This window comes from Urocitellus parryii, chromosome 2 (assembly GCF_045843805.1).
Source record: "Urocitellus parryii isolate mUroPar1 chromosome 2, mUroPar1.hap1, whole genome shotgun sequence".
Lineage (NCBI taxonomy): Eukaryota > Metazoa > Chordata > Mammalia > Rodentia > Sciuridae > Urocitellus > Urocitellus parryii.
The window spans coordinates 92,169,726-92,190,023 of NC_135532.1; the positions used below are offsets into that span (position 1 = coordinate 92,169,726).

The 20,298-nt window shown below is 43.6% G+C and overlaps 2 protein-coding genes and 1 pseudogene across 3 annotated transcripts in view; 1 reads left to right on the forward strand and 2 right to left on the reverse strand.

The window, feature by feature from the left end:
* Positions 1-3,158: 3,158 nt before the first annotated feature.
* On the reverse strand, positions 3,159-4,279 carry Gpx1 (glutathione peroxidase 1). Its single transcript, XM_026383790.2, has 2 exons — positions 3,955-4,279; positions 3,159-3,725 (listed from the first exon to the last, which is right to left on the reverse strand). Exons 1-2 carry the CDS (start codon positions 4,177-4,179, stop codon positions 3,366-3,368), a joined length of 585 nt encoding a protein of 194 aa, XP_026239575.1. The 5' UTR covers positions 4,180-4,279; the 3' UTR covers positions 3,159-3,365.
* A 984-nt stretch (positions 4,280-5,263) lies between these two features.
* Positions 5,264-20,298, reverse strand: part of Rhoa (ras homolog family member A) — a 49,601-nt gene continuing 34,566 nt past the window's right edge. For both annotated transcript variants that reach the window (XM_026383791.2, XM_077795248.1), the window contains 3 exons: positions 14,238-14,358; positions 8,313-8,443; positions 5,264-6,505 (listed from right to left, as the gene is read on the reverse strand). In XM_026383791.2, coding sequence (XP_026239576.1) covers positions 6,332-6,505; positions 8,313-8,443; positions 14,238-14,358 — 426 coding nt within the window. In that variant the 3' untranslated portion in view covers positions 5,264-6,331. The remainder of the gene's footprint in view (positions 6,506-8,312; positions 8,444-14,237; positions 14,359-20,298) is intronic.
* LOC113179346 (activator of basal transcription 1 pseudogene) lies at positions 17,103-19,791 on the forward strand (annotated as a pseudogene).

Consider the following 20,298-nt stretch of genomic DNA (forward strand, 5'->3'; position numbering starts at 1 on the left):
CTATATCCCAAGCCCTGTGTTTTAACTTTTTGTGGTGCTGAGGATTAAATCCAAGACCTCATGTATGCTTGTCACTGAGCTATATCCCTAGCCCTTCTTATTTTTAATTTTGAGGCAGAGTCTTGCTAAGTTACCCAGCCTGAACTTGAACTTGCAGTCCTCCTGTCTCAGCCTCCAGAGTTGCTAGGCATGCATCATACCCCAGCTCAGTAGTCATTTCATGCATAAATGAATGGATGAAGTATCTAAGTTGGGCAAAGTGGTGCACATCTGTAATCCTACAGACTTTGGAGACTAAGATAGAGGATTGCAAGTTCAAAGCAAGGCCCTAAGCCATTTGGCAAAACCTGTCTCAAAATAAAAAACAAAAAGTTCTGAGGATGTGGCTCAGTGGTAAAGTGCCCTTAGGTTAAATCCCCAGTGCCAAAAAAAAAAAAAAAAAAAAAAAAAAAGAAAGAAAGAAAGAAAAAGAAAGAAAAGAAAACCACATTTTTCTTGGGTTTGGGGAATGGGTGATGAGGTATGCAAAGGTTGCTCAGGGAAACTCAAGACACATACACACATCACACACTGGGGACAAAGGAAATTTGGGTAACAGGTACTTCTGTAGGGAGATTTGGATCTTGTCTGTGTTTCTTTAACCTGCCAGGGGATGTGAAGAAGTAAAAGGCTCTAGAAGTATACTTTAGAAAAATTAAATATCTTCCTGGAGCCAAATGATCTGTAAAAGAACTTTAGGATACCACCCAGGATATACTTCATGTGTTGTTTGACACTGTTCCAGTATTAGATATTTAGATCAAGTGGACCTGCTTTGTAATATCCCATCCTGCTATTTGTTTGTTTGTTTCTTTTCTTTTTGTACCAGGGATTGAACCACTGGGTCACAACCCCAGCCCTTTTTATGTTTTGAAACAGGGTCTCACTAAATTGCTTAGGGCCTTACTAAATTGCTAAGGCTTTGAACTTGTGATCCTCCTGCCTCAACCAGCCTTCCATGTAATTTGGATTACAGGCATGTGCCATAGTGTCCAGGCCACCTTCTAGACTCTTAACCAATAGGAAAGCAGACTAGACCATTCACAGATGTAATTAAGACCACCTGGAGCCTGGCACGATGGAGCTCAACCGTAATCCCAGTGACTCGGGAGGCTGAGGCAGGAGGATTGCCAAATTTGAGGACAGCCTCAGCAATTTAGCAAGGCCTAAGCAACTTAGCAAGATACTGTCTCAAAACAGAAAATAAAATGGACTGGGTATGTAGCTCAGTGGTAATGCATTTTGGGGTTTAATCCCTAGTACCAGAAAAAGGCTCCCTGTTTTTCTGACAGGAATAAAGATAGGATGGGACTCAGCGGGGAGCAAACTGTTCTTATTCTAACTCAGTTACCTCAAAAAGGTTTCAAAAACAGAGAGGAGGGGCTATGGGTTGTGGCTCAGTGGTTGAGTGCTTGCCAAGCAAGCATGAAGCACTGGGTTTGATCCTCAGCACCACATAAAAATAAATAATATTGTGTCCATCTACAACACACATATATATGTGTGTGTGAAATAATTTGTATCCAAGAGGGAGGCAAGAGAGGGAGCCAGAGCAGGTGCTGAGGGACCCTTCATCCTTTAGTAATCTAAAGGAATACAGGGTTAAGGGCCACAGCAAAGATCCCTGGTTAGGATTTTTTCTTTTTCTTTTTTCTAAGCATAGGGCCTTGCTAAATTTCTGACGCTGCCTTTGAACTCCCTATCCTCTTGCCTCAGCTTCTCTGAGTTCCTGAAATAATATGTGTGCCACAGCACCCAGCAAGATTCCTGCTTAGGGCAAGGGAAAAATTCCTTGAATTGTTTCAAACATAGGAAGGGCCAGGGGGGCTGGGGATGTGGCTCAAGCGGTAGCACGCTCGCCTGGCATGCGTGCGGTCCGGCTTCGATCCTCAGCACCACATACAAAATAAAGATGTTGTGTCCGCCGATAACTAAAAAATAAATATTAAAATTCTCTCTCTCTTTAAAAAAAAAAAAAAAAAAAAAAAAGGAAGGGCCAGGAACCACCAATTAGGACACACACTTTGGGATCCCTGAACCTCAAGACCATACTCCAGACTGAGTGATACTGCTCACATACCTCTTGTCTGCCTAAGCAGAAGCTGTCCCTGCATTGATAGGAAACAGCTCCACAGCTGTCTTTAAAGATTATTGGCAGCAAAGTCAACAAATGGAGGGGTGGGACCTAAGCAGGCCTGAGTCAATAGCAACACTTGGCCTCTAAGATGTGATCCTATCCAAGGCCTGAAGGTGCAATTGCACCTCAGTGCTGGGTTCTAGTCAGGCAAGTTACACTGTACACTATTACTCTGAATATATGAATGGCAGCAACTGGTAAGGGCATCATCATAGCAAATAAAAAACAATTTGGAAGGATCTAGCAAAGTAATGGGAAACTTTTTTTTTTTTAGTTTTCGGCGGACACAACATCTTTGTTTGTATGTGGCGCTGAGGATTGAACCCGGGCAGCATGCATGCAAGGCCAGCACCCCACCGCTTGAGCCACATCCCCAGCCCAGTGGGAAACTTAATATTGCACAAGTCTTGCCAGGCATGGTGGCTCAAGCTTATAATCCCAGTAGCTTGGGATGCTGAGAAAGGAGGATGGTGAGTTCAAAGTCAGCCTCAGCAATTTAGCAAGGCCCTAAGCAACTCAGTGAAACCCTGTTTCTAAATAAAATACAAAAAAGGGCTGGGGATGTGCTTAGTAGCTAAAAGCCTCTTAATGTCAAAAGAGGTTATGTGGGCCTAACACTTGGTGAGATCCAAAAGTCTGAATGTGAGTGGGGCCCATGTTTGTGAAGGTCATGTTCAACAAATTCTCAGAAGGGAGAGGCTTAATACTGGGATTAGGCAGTTGGCCTTGTCTGGGTGTCTTCCTCTTTTTTAAAGTAAGGACTTTTGCTGTAACAAAACTTCAGAAAGGCCTTGTTGAATGTTCTGGCAGAAGGAAAAGCATAGACAGAAGTGAGGCATCCCACATAGGAAAAAATGGATTGCACAGGATGTAGACCAAAGGACAAAGAAGTTCAGATTTGTAGATTAAGCTCCTACCTATATGATAAAGAGGTTGTATGAAAAGTGCCCTCAGATGACACTGACAAAGAACAAACACACAATTCCGTGTCACCCAGCACTTTATTAGTGGTAAAAATTGCCTTGGTGTAGGCAGAGAGGAGGCAGGGATAAACAAGCCCAGCGCCCTTCTATGGGGATTTTCCCGGAAATCAGGCGTTCCTCAATGCAGGTTTAGAGTAAACACCATCATGGATGAAATCCCCACAGAAAGCAGCTGGCAACTGCCAAGTCAGGATAAGAGGAGTGTCCTAGGCATTGCTGGGCATCTGAGACAGCAGGGCTTCAATGTCAGGTTCTATGTCGATGGTCGGAAAGCGGCGGCTGTATCTGCGCACCGGCACACCGTCAGGGCCCACCAGGAACTTCTCAAAGTTCCAGGCAATATCATTGCGGCACACCGGAGACCAGATGATGAATTTGGGGTCGGTCATGAGTGTACTGGGGTCATCGCTGGGCATTGGCAGGGCCTCCCGCAGGAATGCGAAGAGTGGATGTGCCTTGGAGCCATTCACCTCGCACTTCTCGAAGAGGGGGAAATTGGGCTCGAACCCGCCACCGGGTCGGACGTACTTGAGGGAATTCAGAATCTCTTCGTTCTTCGCGTTCTCCTAAAGGGAGGCAAGGGCAGCTGGGACTCGGGCCGCGAGAAGTGAGCCCTTCAACCCCAAATGGGGAGTTTTTCGATGAGTCACCAGGATGTTGCCTTCCTCGCAGCCGCAAGGAGCATCGGAAGGGAAGCCGGTGGCCCGCCTCTTCACGCAATGGGCCAAAGGCTACCAGGCCTACGCCCCCAACAAAGACTGCATGCCCACCCTTAACCCACCCCATTCAGCGCACCTGATGTCCAAACTGGTTGCACGGGAAGCCGAGCACGACCAAGCCCCGGGGCCCGAGGCGCTTCTGTAGCTCGTTCATTTGGGTGTAGTCCCGAAGCGTGGTGCCTCAAAGAGAAGCCACATTCTCGATGAGCAGCACCTTGCCCCGCAGAGAGCCCAGATTCAAAGGCTCCCCGCCAGCCAGCGGGCGCGCGGAGAAGGTGTACACTGTGGACTGGGCCGCCATTGTCGCCAGCCTAGTGGCACACACGGCGTGGGTGTCAGGGAACTGAAAGAAGTTTATCAGCACAGTTGGGGGCCCAGGCAGTGCCTTTTAACGGGTCACGGCAAGGTCACGTGACACCTACACTTTTCCGGCCCTCCAGCCGGCTCCAGATCTGACAGTCCCGCCTCATCCGGCCTCCGCCCTCCCCAAGGGCCTCGCCCCTCCCCATGACTGGGACTACCGGGAGGGTGCGGCCCCGCGGAATGCGGTCTTCACAAAAGCCAGGCAGAGGCTAGGGCATGCCTGGTCTGGCTCAAGCAACCCTGCACTAGGCTGGAGATGGCTGCCCGGGTTGCCGCAGGGAGCCCTCGAGGCCTCAGAATTCATTCTCAAAATGTTCCTTAAGTTGTGGAGTCCGGCCTGGGAGATTGGCTGCCGCCGTGGAAGCAGCTCATGCACAAACGGCCCTCCATCTTGTGCCCTTGCAGTATGTGCCCTACTGTCGCCAGGTACACAGGTTGACTTGCAACGTTGGTGCAGTCTACAAGGGCTTCCAAGGCAAGTAGTTGTCCAATGAGGCTCTTTAATTTTAGGAAGGTCAAACTGGAGGAGAGGTGGGGCAGGGCTCCATTCTGTAAGACAGTTTTCACTTCCCAATATTGTAGGGCTTTCTGGGGGATACTCATATCCAGGCCTCTGATTTTCCTTCTACCTTTCTGCTACCAGTACAGCAACACCCTTAGTTTTTCTACTAACAAGTAGTGCCAAAACCTCTTGGAAGAGGAGCTCCCTGCTTAACAGCTCACTATGGCCAAGAAAATTCAGTGGCCCCTTCATGTCTGACTAGGCTCATTCCCACTCCACCCATCCGTGCTTGGAAATTCAATGTGACACAGGATAATCATCTCCATGTTCTTGGGAGAAGCCAGATTAGTGCTGAATGTGTGTGTGTGTGTGTGGGGGGGCTCTACCCCTTTGCAAACAAGCTGGTATTTTACACATACCCTGAAGGAACAAACCTCTCCAGCGTGAGCCAGGCCAGGAGGGCTGAGCCCATCCTCCTTTCCCAGCCCTGGAAAGAGCAAAACACACACCAGGATACAGGAAGTTTAGAAAACTGCCTTTATTCTATTAGTTGGAAAAATTAACTGGTACAGAAAAAAAGTTTAGTCAGCTGGAGAGAAGAGAAAAACCAAGTGCCACCCATGAGAACTGGTGGTTCCTCTGGGAGGGAACCTGGATACAGTGAGAAGAAAGGAGCATTGTGAATAAGAGCCAGACCCTGCAGTCTAGGTGAGAGGTTATGCCACCTTCAAGTGTCTAATTGTTTCAAGCATGAAACCAAATTCCTATTTACTTTGCCCAGCTCTGGAGAGGGGTACTGGGAAATGTGGGGCCAAAAAAGGGTGATATGGCCATCTTTTATCAGAGAAAGTGACAAAACGGGAATTTTAAAAATGAATTTTCCATCTGACTTTATTTCCAAATACACTTTCTTTTTTAAAAAACCAATACACTTTTCTGTGGGTTGACAAATATCAGTATTAGGAAATCCAATTATACAAAAAATACTACATCTAATCTGGGATAGATATTTATTTTTGGTAACATACATTAAGTGGCACTAATTACACAGTAACTATAAGGTAACTAACAGAGTAACAGAACTGTAACTCTGCCACAGCTGCATGGACTTGGGCCTTTCTGGCTGAGTACACTTTCAATCAACTAAATGCCCACCCCAGAGCTATGCCAATGAAATCGGCTGAGGAGTAAAGCTCCAAAGTGATGACTCACCAGATTTCCTTGCAGGTGACAGATGATAGGCAGGACATGTTAGTTATAAAGTAGTTACAGCCTAATTCACAAAAGTTACCGTTTCTCTTTCTAGAAAGAAGCAAGAAGTTAAGAAATTCTTTGAATTAGCGCCTGGTGTGTCAGGTGGAGTGCAGAGAGGGCTGTTAGAGCAGTGTCAGAAGAACTCTGGCAGGTCAGACAGGTTGGACATCATTATTAATCATGGTTTGGCTTCTAAATACTGGTAGCAAGATGACTTCTGATTTGTAATCTTAGGTAAATTATAGATAAATGAAAAAGGCCAGTAATCATATACTAAGATTAATAAACAGCACTTCAAAATTAACCGCATAAGGGCTGTGCTTGCAGCAAGGTTTCACAACACAAGGCACCCAGATTTTTTCTTCCCACGTCTGGCTTGCAGAGCAGCTCTCGTGGCCATTTCAAAAACCTCCCTCACTCCATCTTTGGTCTTTGCTGAACACTCCATGTACCCAAAGGCGCCAATCCTGTTTGCCATATCTCTGCCTTCTTCAGGTTTTACTGGCTCCTAGAAAGCAAAAAAGAATGTTTTCAGCAAATACTGTTAAATATACACAGTACAGAATATTTAAATTCAGCTAAAAGTTGTTTTTTTTTTTTTTGGGGGGGGGGGAGATAGGGTCTTGCTATGTTGTGAAGGCTGGTCTCAAACTCAAGTGATCCTCTGGATTTAGCCTCCTGAGAAACTGGGACTAACACTACACTGCATCAGAAACCCTTTTGTTGTTGTTAAAACTGCCAAACTCCCAGATTTAAACTTGTTTTATGAAAATTCTGGAATTGGTATGCAGTACTTACTCTTTCACCCCACCCCCAAAATAAAATCTCTATTAAGCACATTCTTCTCTGGAAAGTGAGTTAAAGAGGGAAGAGATCAAGGGAGTCCTGGAAGATTAGGAAGGAATCCGGGACAAGCCCTTGGTCTTCCTGTAATTAGCTTTACAGAGGACCAATGTCCATGGACAGAACTAGGGCCTGCCCTTGATTTTCAGGTAGTAAAACCTCAGTGGCTTTCTTGGGTTGAAGAGACTGACAGTATATTTCTATAGTGTGGAAGTTCTACCATTAGGCCATCTGGCTTCTGAGAGGCTGAGATGTCACCACCACCTCCATTACTTCATTATAAAGACATTAGGTTAGGGGCTGGGGTTGTGACTCAGCGATAAAGTGCTCACCTAGCACGTGCAAGGCCCTAGGTTCAATCCTCAGCACCACATATAAATAAATAAAATAAAGGTATTGTGTCCAACTATAACTAAAAAAAAAAAAAATTAGGCTTTCTGTTTGGACTTCTTGCCTTCAGGATTTCCTTATCCTTCAGTTGCCACTAAATTATCTTTGGCCTCACATGAACCTAGGTAATAACTAAAGAGGGAAATCAAGAGCCCGAGGGGCTGGGGATGTGGCTCAAGCGGTAGCGTGCTCGCCTAGCATGTGTGCGGCCCAGGGTTTGATCCTCAGCATCACATACAAACAAGGATGTTGTGTCCACCAAAGAACTAAAAAATAAATATTAAAAAATTCTCGGGCTGGGGATGTGGCTCAAGCGGTAGCGCGCTCGCCTGGCATGCGTGCGACCCGGGTTCGATCCTCAGCACCACATACCAACAAAGATGTTGTGTCCTCTGAGAACTAAAAAATAAATATTAAAAAAATTCTCTCTCTCTCTCTCTCTCCTCTCTCACTCTCTCTTTAAAAAAAAAAAAATTCTCTCTCTCTCTCAAAAAAAAAAAAAAAAGAAAAAGAAAAAGAAAAAGCCTGACAAAGGTCTTATATTTGAGGCATTGGGTACTGTTGGAATGTTTTCTTCCCAGGCTGATAGTCCTCAGGGGCACAAGCTCCTCAAAATAGAGATTCCATGCTGGGCATGATGATGCACACCTGAAATCCCAGAAACTTAGGAAGCTGAAATGGTAAGAACTGAAGTTTGAGGCCAGCCTAGACCATTTAGCAAGGCCTCAAGCAGCAACTTGGTGAGACCATGTCTCAAAAATCAATAAAAAATAAAGCGTTGAGGAGGTAGCTTAGTAGTTAAACACCCTGGGTTCAATCCCTAGTTCCAAAAAAAAAAAAAAAAAAAAGACATTCCAAGGATGGATGTAGCTCTGCAGCAGAATGCTTGGTGAGCACTGCAAGAGAAAGGGGAGAGACACATTTCATTTCACAAGACTTTCTCAGGGTTCTTCTATGCAGGCACCAGTCAATGAAGTCCAAATAGATAGAGAAGGATTTCTGGGTCTCTCTAAACAACTTTATTTGAGGGTTTCTGCCAGGTGCCCAAGTATAGGAAGACAAAACCCTATCCTAGAACATGCCTGCTTCATCTTGGCTAACTCCCGCCTTGTGTGCTCATCATTCCGAAGATCCTTCTTATTCCCAACCAGGATGATGGGTACATTGGGGCAGAAATGCTTGACTTCTGGAGTCCATTTCTCTGGGATGTTTTCTGAAAGAAAAATGCACAGAATTTGGGGATACAAATTCCATCTTGAAGAATCTCCAAAAGCCCTAGTTACCTTTGAGAAGTATTTTGAACACACACCTACTAGTTTCTAAACCACTTGCTTCACACGCACAAGGCCATGGATTCAATCCCTAGCAGCGTGTGTGTGCGCGCGCGCGCACACACACACACACACTCAAAAAGTGTTGCATTCCTCTGCAGGTGGGGCCCAAGTAAGGACACTGGAGGAGCAAAAGATCCAAAACATAGGTTGGTGTCACATGGTATGACTTGTCCCTGAGAGATCCTCACTGGCCATGCCTATCATTGCTAGCAGATGAATTCAGACCCCAGCTTATAGAAGGTTTCCCCATTCTGGGGTTCTAACTGGCCCAGTTCTATCTTGCTCACATGCTCAAAGCATAACCTCCACCCCACAGATTTACTGGTATTTCAAATGACTCAAGAATGATATTGGCTGGGCTGGGGATGTGGCTCAAGCGGTAGCGCGCTCGCCTGGTATGCGTGCGACCCGGGTTCGATCCTCAGCACCACATACCAACAAAGATGTTGTGTCCGCCGAGAACTAAAAAATAAATATTAAAAATTCTTTCTCTCTCTCTCTCTCTCCTCTCTCTCTCTTTAAAAAAAAAAAAAAAGAATGATATTGGCAATACTGGGAATTAAACTCAGAACCCTGCACTTGATAGGAAGTGCTCTACTATTAAGCTACATCCCCAGCCCTTTTTATTTTTTATATTTCTTTGAGAGAGGGTCTCACTTTTTTTTTTTTGACCAGGCTGGGCTCAAATTGTGGTTCTCTTCCCTCAACCTCCCAAGTACCTGGAATGTGCTACCATACCCAAGTATGAAAAATGACTGAAAATAACAACAAAATAATAATAACTGTAATACTAGCTGTAATTTCTTTCCAAAACTGTATCATTCTAATTTAAAAAGGTTGTACAGGGCTGGGGCTGGGGCGCAATGGAAGAGCACTTGCCTGGCATGTGTGAGGTGCTGGGTTCAGTTCTCGGCACCGCAATTAAATAAGTAAGTAAGTAAATAAATAAATAAAGGTCCACTGACAACTAAAAATATGTTTTAAAAAAAAAGGTTGTATATACTTTATGATGGATGAAGGGTCTAAGTTTAACCTCCTATGCCACCTTAGTCATCTCAGTGTTAAGGATAATTTTATAATTGAGATGACAATAATAATTACCATATATAAGGTTACTTTGAGTCAATACATATAATGTTCTTAGTATGATAATCATTCAAAGTGTACCTGTTATCGGAGACTATTTTAAAAATAAACTATTTACTCTCTGATTTCCAAGACAAAATTACCAAAAGGAAAGGGCTATTTAGAAAATGGAAAGATGCTATGTCTTCTGGACTTCTGGATGAAAGACTGTAAGGTAGAGAAGTAACACAAGTGAGGACAGAAAAATCTCATAAACCAATGCTCCATTTTTCAGCATTCAAGATAGATGTTCAATTGCTTCCTTTGCTACAGGAGCTACAGAGTCAATTATATTATAAATGTAATAATTTTATTGTTGAACAAAGAGATTCCCAAAGAACTGTAGCATCCCAGCTTTTAGAGCAATAATGAGAAAAGGGCCAGCACATCTAACGTGAAACCAAATAGTTTCTGGATGAACCCTATTCTCATTCCTGCATCTGTGGTCAGTTCAGGTGCCATAGTGATACCTTTAAAAGGTGAGATTACATCACTTCCTTAATTCAACCTTTTTGGTTTTTTTGGCGGGGGACAGATGGGGTGAATGTGTACCAGGGATTGAAACTAGAGGCGCTTAACCACTAAGCAACATCCCTGACCTTTTTTTTTTTTAAACTTTGAAACAGGGTCTTGCTAAGTTGCTGATGCTGGCCTCAAACATGTGATCCTCCTGCCTCAACCACCTTAACCACTGGAATTACAGGCATGTGCCACCAGGCCCAGGTTCCCACCTTACTCTTGATGAAAGGAGAGGTCTTTACCCTTAGCCCCATCTCCTCTGCTATAGCAGTACTGTATTCCTTCCTTCCTCCTCCTGTCTCATGTCTTGGAGACTCTGTGCCTGCTTTCCCCTCTACCTAGAAAGTCCTTTTGTTGGATATCTATATGAGCCTCCTTCAACTCCTGCTTCTCAAAAGCATAGAACAATGAATTATAAAAATTTTTCTACTAATGTGACTTTTCTACCTATTGTGGTCTTTCATTGAAAAGACAAACCTTCTTTCCATATTCTAAATAGTGTCTGCCTTTTAGTTATTTGTCTTGAAGTAGGAGAGTGAATAGTTTATTCTTTCAATCTCTGCTTAAAGGTCATCTTTTCAGTGTTATTGCAATTGATCATCCTTTTAAAATAGCAGATCACCATGGTCCAACACTATCAAATTATTTTTTAATATATCTTTTAGTTGTAGTTGGACCCAATACACAATTTTATTGTTTATATGTGGGGCTGAGAACCGAACCCAGGGACTCACACATGCTAGGCAAGCACTTTACCGCTGAGCCACAAACCCAGCCCCTCAATGTGTTTTGTAATGTTTTATTTTATACTTAGAATTTTTTTTGGTACCAAGGGTTGAACTCAGGGGCACTTTAACCACTGAGTGACATCCTCATCCTCCTTAATTTAAAAAAGAGTCTTGCTAAGGTGTTAAGATTGGCCTCAAACTTGCAAATATTCTATTCTCAGCCTCCCACCACTGGGAGGACTATGTCCACTGAAACCAGCTTGTTGTCCTTTCTTCTTCTTCTTCTTTTTTTTTTTTTTTTTTTGGTACCAGGGCCAAACTGCTGAGGTTAGCTTTGAACTCAAGAACTTCCTGGCTCAGCCTTCCAAGTCCATGGGATTACATGCCTGGCCACTTGTTTCCCCCTTTGTCTTTTTTGTTTTCCCTTCTGTATAAATTCTATTAGTAGATGCTCAATAATTACTTGTTAAATATATGAAATTATATCCTGCTCCTGGAATTTTGGGCACATAAAATTAGAATGAATTCTGCACCTCCCCCCCCCAATTTTTTGAGGGGCACGGTACCAGGGATTGAACTCAGGGACACTCAACCACTGAGCCACATTCCCAATCCTATTTTGTATTTTATTTAGAGACAGAGTCTCACTGAGTTGCTTACAGACATGCGTGTGCCACCGTGCCCAGCTGAATTGCCCTTTTGATGAATAATTTTCAAACTTTTTAACCTTTACTTCAGTATGTCAATCCCCTATAACCAATCCCCCCCCACCCCCAATAGAAATCTGATCATATCAGGTCAAATCACTTTATACTTCTAGATGGCCTTTGAGAATCCTAGAAAGCCAGACAAAAGGAATCTTTTTTTTTTTTTTAAGAGAGAGAGAGATTTTAATATTTTTTTTTTTTTTTTTAGTTTTCGGCAGACACAACATCTTTGTTTTTATGTGGTGCTGAGGATGGAACCCAGGCCGCATGCATGCCAGGCAAGTGCGCTACCGCTTGAGCCACATCCCCAGCCCGAGCCATTTATTTTTTAATTGTAGTTAGACAGAATGCCTTTATTTTATTTATTTGGATGTAGCTTAGTTGGTAGAGTGCTTGCCTTACACACAAGGCCCTGGATTCAATTCCCAGCACCAAAAAAGAAAAACAAAACAAACAAACCCCCAAAATTCCTTAACTTTATTTATTTTTATGTGGTGCTGAGGATCAAACCCAGGGCCTCACACGTGCCAGGTGAACGCTCTACTACTGAGCCACAACCCCAGCCCCCACAGTCCTATTTTTTGTTCTTTAGAGACAGGGTCTCACTGAGTTGTTTGGTGCCTCGATTTCTGCTAAGGATGGCTTTGAACTAGTGGTCCTCCTGCCGCAGCCTCCTGAGCCACTGGAATTACAGGTGTGTGCCACCATGCCAGGCATCCCCAGCCTTTTTATTTTGTTTTTTGGACACAGTATTGATAAGTAGTTGAGGCTGGTGTCAAACTTTGGATACTTCTGTCTCAACCACCGGAGTTACGAGGATTATAGGCATGTACCACTGCCACAGAGACAGAAGAGGAACAATATTTTGTTCTGAAGGTAGTTTGTCCTTAAAGAATTATATTCTGGATGATGAGAAACCAAAGTCCTCCTCATTCCCATAGCATTTAGTTTAAGACCTTTATGCATGTGTCTGAGATGCCAAATAACTCCATTTTCTATATGATCTAAAGCTCTGCCTCCAGTCTCCAGGGTCTTTTTGCAGTCCCTGAAAGGAAGCCAGGTTAGTCTATAAACCAAATTAGGTCAGGTGTGGTGGTGTACACCTGTAAACTCACCAACTTGAGATGCTGAGGCAGGAGGACTGCAAGTATGAAGCCAGTCTGGGTTTTAGTGAGACCTTGTCTCTAAATAAAAAAGAGCTGGGTACGGTGGTACACGCCTGTAATCCCAGAGGCTTGGGAGGCTGAGGAAGGATGATTGCGAGTTCAAAGCCAACCTCAGCAAGACCCCTATAAAAAAAGGGCTGGGGATGTGGCTCAGTGGAATAGTATCTCTGGTTCACTCTCCTGTACCACCAAACCAAAACAACCACAAAACTAAAAATGAAACTGCTCAAAATGACCTAAATGGACCAATGGCAGCAGGGACTACCTGCTGTTTCTCAGTCCTGGCAGACACTGCCTAAGGGACTCAATTCATGACCTTGAACAAGAGGCTCAATGTCTTAAATGACCTAGTATTATCATTAAAGTGGGGACAATAATGACAAAAGCACAATCATCCTAACCATAAATACTCAAGCAACCACCAGGCCTTAAAAACCTGTTTGCCGTTAATAATCCCAATATCCCTAGGCCTACCTGCTGCCTTGTCATGATAATGCTGTAGCACCAAGTTAAAATATCACAGAATCTTTAGTACAAACTAAAAGCAAATTTTTCAGTTTTGGTTCACAGCATGAAGCCAGTATTACTTAGTCTTTTTCTAAAGTATAAAAGCTTTTTCTGAAGTATGTGGCCACCTGTGCTAGTGAAATGGTCAGGCTGAAGTCTCTTATTACCAACTAAGACACTTAAGGGCAAAGATAGAGCTTTTAGGAAAGAAACAGACATGGCTTTAAAAAAGAAAGAGCATATCGGGCGCATGCCTGTAATCCCAGTGACTTGGGAGGCTGAGGCATAAGGATGGTAAGCAAGTTCAAGGCCAGCCTCAGCAATTTATTGAGGCCCTATGCAAGTTAGCGAGATCCTGTCTCAAAATTAAAAACTAAAATGGACTGGATATGTAACTCAGTGGGTTCAAGACCCACATGGGTTCAAGTCCCAGTACCTAAAAAAAAAAAAAAAAAAAAAAAAGAAAGAAAGAAAGAAAAAGCAAAGTTAGCAGCCAAGATATTGAGATGTTGGCAGGCAAATAATTAAATAGGAAGCACTGATAAAATAACAGAGGCAACCAAAAATCTTCTCCAAATCTTAGACAGATGGATACAATAGTAGTAGGGCTAGGGGTGGTGATCAGTGGTAGAGCACTTGCCTAGCATGTGCTAGGCTCTGGATCCCATGCAACCCCCAGAATTGTAAAGGAAGGAAAAAAAAAAAAAAAGCACAATACCTATTGGAGACCTAGGCTGAAAAAGGACTCATAACCCCAACCTCTATACTGCCAAGGCTCCAGGTTTCTGGCCATGATGACTCCACTCCTCTGCAGTTCATGTCTGCTTTTCAACAACTTGATGCTCAGAAAAAAACTGAAAAAAAAGACATGCCTGCCACATAAATGGGCAGTGACAAACATTAAGCTGTAGGATCACTCACCTAAACTATCAGGGCTGTCAATGGAGAAACACATCAGTATAACATCAGTGTCTGGATAGGAGAGGGGCCTCAGGCGATCATAATCTTCCTGCCCAGCCGTGTCCCACAAAGCCAACTCTACCTGTGATAGGAAAAACAACCACAGGAGTGCAAAGTTAATCCCACTACCTATTTTAAGAAAAAATAATGTTTATCACAGTACATTTGAACATATCATTCCAAATAATAAAATACAGAAGTATTCATTTTATGAGACTTAAACTCAAATGTAAAGGACATGTTTAAATAAAGTGGCACAATTCAAAATGTCTGATCAAAATACCTTTGTAGCTTATAAGTATTTTATTATAAATAACATTACAGAAGGAAACAAAGTGGGTAGACAGGAAATCAAACTGTAAATAATATTTCACCAGGTTAACAAAGCACACAGGAAAACCACCAGAGTAACTTTTCTTTCTTTTTTTAAAGAGAGAGTGAGAGAGGGGAGGGAGGGGGAGGGAGAGGGAGAGAGAGAGAGAGAGAGAGAGAGAGAGAGAGAGAGAGAGAGAGAGAATTTTTAATATTTATTTTTTAGTTCTCAGCGGACACAACATCTTTGTTGGTATGTGGTGCTGAGGATCGAACCCGGGCCGCACGCATACCAGGCGAGCGCGCTACCACTTGAGCCACATCCCCAGCCCCCAGAGTAACTTTTCTTAATACACATTCATTCAAACCATTTTCTTATTTCATGTCACCTCCTCACTCTCCCCCAGTGTGGAAACACTGAAACAAGTGTTTGAGTTTGTAAAAAAAGATACAAAGCCAGGTGTGGTAGCATATGTCTGTAATCTTAGGGACTTAGGAGGCTAAGGCAGCATAATCCTAAATTTGAGGCCAGCCTTGGCAACTCAAAATAAATAAAAAGGGGCTGGGGATGTAGCTCAGTAGCAGAGCAAACAACAACAACAACAAAAGTCATAAAAAAAAAAAAAAAAAAACACAAAACCATACCACCACCAACATACCTAGTGTTAGGCAAGAGCTGAAATCACAGGAAAGGTCTATGGCTCTGCCTTTATTGTTCAAGAAATGGCTGAATGAGTATATCACATAAGGTAGGGAAGTACTCCTTTCACATTTGGGAATATGCTCTACCTCCCATAGTAGGGTGATGCCTGGGCTCTGAACAGAGGTCTCCTTTCACACTGTTCAGCAATGCAGCCAGTTCTATCACCTCTTCCAGAAGTAGATTTGATATTTAATACTCTGCTCACTGGCTCATTGAGGCCCCAGGGGTTTCGCTGGTGTATGTTCAGGCATAGTGGCACATGCCTCTAATCCCAGTGGCTCAGGAGGCTGAGGCAGGAGGATTGCAAGTGTTTGTTTCTGGTCTTGCCCCTTACTTCCTCACTTACCATCTTGCCTTGCTGCACCCTTCTTTAACTCCCTCAATTTGATGCTTCCAAACACTTGAAAGTTTTTGGTTAAATCTCTAGTACCAATGCTTGAAACACCTTTCTTTTCTTAGGTTTTTGCAGCACAAATTTCACTTTGTAAATGTTTCTTACTTAAAGTTGATGGCTAATGATCTCTTCCAACTACAACCTCTGCCATAGGGTATATCACTCAGAATCTCTACAATGTCTACTGAATCACTGTCATGTATAATATCAGTTTGATATATACTAATACCTAATCTTTACAACTTTTCTGATTTCAGAATGGTAGAGCACCTTCACTCCCTGCCAAATACCATTCTCCTGCCACATTCATATCCCATGGGTGTTCAGTCAGAAACATCCAACCTTGACTGGCTCCTAATAAATGCTTCCAGGGTGCAGTGTCTGTCTCTTATCAGCAGTGGCCTTTCTGTTTTCAGCAGGCCTGTTCCTGGGACCAAGAGCATCTATCATCTTGCATGGCTCCCTAGGCTCTATAATGAATACTGTTGCATGAACATACCTAGGCAGCTCCCTCTCCTATGTGGGGGCTCCTAAAGTGTTCCAAGTAGGCAGCTAACCTATGATACCTTTCTCCAAATCCAACCACCCTTATTTTAGGGGTCTCATCTTGAGTAAGAGACTCCTTGTCTTACTGTGATCAGTCATGTTCAAAGCTGGCAACACAAGAAAGATAATCATAAACCACTCTTCAAGGTTTCAAGTCAAGGTCCCTGAAGTCCTATGGGCAAGAGCCTAGTTACTCTAAGATACCCAGGAATGCATGATGCTTCAAAAAGGACAAGAGGTGATGGGGCCCCAAAATATACATTCTGCCCAGATGGGAAACAAATTTCTTTTGCTTTTTTTTTTTTTTGGGGGGGGGTGGCAACAAGGGACTGAACCCAGGGATCACTTAACCACTGAGCCACATCCCCAGCCCTTTTTATTTTGAGATAAGGTCTCACTAAGTTGCTTTGAGCCTCATTGCTAAGTTGCTGAGACCGGCTTTGAACCTGCAATACTCCAGCCTCAGCCTTCTGAACCATTGGGATGACAGGCCATGTGCTACCGTGCGTGGTGGGAAACCCTTCTAACTGATGGTTATGCATACAGAGCAAATCTCTGGAGGGAACGTCAAAGGAAAACCATTAATATATACTCATTAAGTTTTGGGGAAATAAGCTACACAAATACCAACCTGACCTTGCTTCTTTCAAGTCAGTGGATCATTCTACATATGATATAGTAATCTCAGATAAGTGGCTGCTATGTGATAGCAGTCCCAAAGATTTTAGCACACTTTCACTCTCACTCAGTTTGTCACAAATGCGAACTTCGGTTCAATCCCTAGTACCAAAGTTCTGTTAGGGTAGAATTTCTTTTATTTTTTTTTCATTCTTAGCCCAGAAAGGCACCTTAGGGGTTCGCTCTTACTACCATGAGTAGGATTCAGAGACCACTTTCCATTTTGATTTAAAAAAAAAAAAAAAAAAAACAAAAACTACAAACTGTAATAAAAGATTTTTGGGCTGGGACCAGGGGTGCAACCTGTAATCCCAGCAACTGAGGAGGTGAGGTCCTAAAGCAGTTTAGTAAGACCCTGTCCAAGAAAGAAAGAAAGAAGGAAGGACTGGGGATATAGCTCAGTCATAAAGAATACCTGGGTTCAATCTCCAGTATTGGGAGGGTGATGGCTGAGTTTTGAGTACAGTATAGTTTAGCCCAATTCTGATGCTTTTTTTTTTTTTTTTTTACCATCCACAGGTGCTGGATTTGTTGTCTCTGTTCAGCAAAGAATTGAAGAACAGGACACAGAGATAGTAAGCAAGCAGGTTTACTGCAAAAGGGACAGAGACAAACTTCTCCAAAGAGAAGGCGCCCAGAGCCAAGAGTCTGCTAGAGGAGTTTTGGCTTGTTCTTTAATGGTCCCTGAAATTTTCTCCTTTCCTTATCTCTTCCCTGTCCATACTTTCTCCACTGTTATTTTTTATTTTATTTTATTTTTTAAAAACCATTTAAGCAGCATTTATTTTTTATTTTATTTTTTTAAAGAGAGAGAGAGAGAGGAGAGAAAATTTTGAATACTTATTTTTTAGTTCTCGGCGGACACAACATCTTTGTTGGTATGTGGTGCTGAGGATCGAACCCGGGCCGCACGCATGCCAGGCAAGCATGCTACCGCTTGAGCCACATCCCCAGCCCCACTGTTATTGATTAGTATGTCCATGCACCTGTTTTCTTTCTTTCTTTTTTTTTTTTTAACTGAATTCCCCATTTAGGGGCACTCCCCACTTAAGAGTACAAAAGTGTTCTATTGGGTCCCTGTGAGCACTTTCATCAACCAGGAAGAGGACCTCATTAGAAAACCTTCTCCATAGGCTGGAGCTGGGGCTGAGGCTGAGCAGTAGCACACTTGCCTGGCATGTGTGAGGCACTGGGTTCAATTCTCAGCACCACATACAAAAATAAATAAAGGTCTATCTTTATTTATTTTTTAACTCAATAAAGACCTTCTCCATGCTACTTGGTTCTGGTTCTGCCCCTGACCTTCCACTCACCCTTTTGTCTTGCTGCCTAAGCCCTTCTATATCTCCCTCACTTTGATGCTTCCAAACACTTCAATTACTTCACAGAACCTTGATATCACCTAAGCCATTTTACAAATGATAGAGGACCACTGAACTAATAGGAAACCCTATAATGATAACTCTCTGGAATTATAAGCAGCTGGCCTAACCCACTTTTCACACATGATGCCACAAGGAAGGGATAGGTGATTCTGGGGCAGAAAGGAATGGTAGGTAAAGGAGGCAAGTAAGAAAGGAAATAGAATTATGGAAGCTAATGTATTATGCACATGCCCAAGAGGACTAAACATGTTGTTCTAATTTTCTTTTTATCCAGTTGACCCATTTGCTGGGAGTTTCATTCCTTTTCAGAATATGTATAGGAGGCTTTAAGGCTGTCATATCATCAGCATGGAGCCTGAGGAGACCTAGGCAACTTCAGAAGGAGGGCCACTGGAAAAGCTAAACCAGAAAACAGGCAGAGGAAGAGCAAGAGGAACCCGAAGAAGCAGCTTGCAGGGAGAAACAGGTGATGCTGCGTCCTGCTGTGCTTCCGATCCCTGCATGTCCACAACCTGCTCAGTGCCTCCTGGGAGGTTGGGCACTTTTTCTTCCAGGCTGAGAACCAGTTTGTGAGATAAAAGAAGGCGGCGGCAATAGACTCTGGAGGAAAAAAGCAATCCAAGTACAGCAAGGACTATACCAAGGGCTGGATGGCGTTTGGTGATAAGCGACAAGCGCGTGGCCAAGAGGGTAACAGCCAGTCTGCACAATACTCCCATGGGTACCCACAGATGCAGCAGCTTCCTTTATGACCTGTGGAACTTCAAGTATCTGCACCATTTTACTTGGTCCCACTTCAGTGAATACCTTGCCTTTGAGAAGGCAGCAGAAGAGGTCAAGCATGAGAAAGACTTCGAAGTGTAGAGCGGGGAGAGCACTTCCTTGCTGCTCATGGGGATCCTACCTGCCCATGCTGTTCCTGGGCCGTTTGTCCAGTGTCCTATGGCACAGGAGCTAAAGGTTCAGAAAGCAGCTCGTCCAGGAGGGCGCAAAACGGCTTGCTGGGCTACAGCCCAGGACCAGCTCCACTCCAACTGAGGGCTCCTTGCCAGAATCTTTGGAGCCCCACCACCCTCAGAGAGTAAAGAGGAACCTTCTCAGACAAGGGACTCATGAGGGGTAGGGAGGCCCCTTTCACCTCCTATCGCTGCTCACCTGTCTACTTCATGCTGGAATGATACTGACACTCAAGCAAACATTTTCAGCCTGTTTCTGAGAGCAGGAATCTCTGGTGAAGCCCAGGAATGGAAGTTCTGTGAGCCTTCCCTCCTCTTGCCCAACTCCTGTAATTGCCTGGCTCAGGCATGATTATGACTATTGCAGATGTCTGGTTAGTCTTGCTTGACTTGGTAGCCTGCTTCTTGCTTAGTAGAATCCCTTAAAAATGCCATTTTCTTGGGCTGGGGTTGTGGCTCAGTGGTATAGTGCTCACCTAGAATGCATGAGGCACTGGGTTCAATCCTCAGCACCACATAGAAATAAGGTAAAGATATTGTGTCCAGGGGCTGGAGATGTGGCTCAGCGGTAGCACGCTCGCCTGGCATGCGTGCGGCCCGGGTTCGAGCCTCAGCACCACATACCAACAAAGATGTTGTGTCCGCCGAGAACTAAATAATAAATATTAAAAAAAAAATTCTCTCTCTCTCTCTCTCTCCTCTCTCTAAAAAAAAAAAGATATTGTGTCCAGGGCTGGGGATGTGGCTCAAGCGGTATAGCGCTCGCCTGGCGTGCGTGCGGCCCGGGTTCGATCCTCAGCACCACATACAAAGATGTTGTGTCCACCGAAAACTAAAAAATGAATATTAAAAAAAAGGGAAAAAAAAAAAAAAAAGCAGGCCCTTTCTTGGCCCCAGGAATGGCCTTTATTTGCAGCTAGAGTAGAAATGGATGGTCCAGGCAGACTTGTTCTGTTTACTGAATACAGATAAAGAAGCAACATCATTTTATTTAGAAATAGACATAATAGTTAATGGGTTGGGAATGGACTGGGAACCTCCTTCCAAA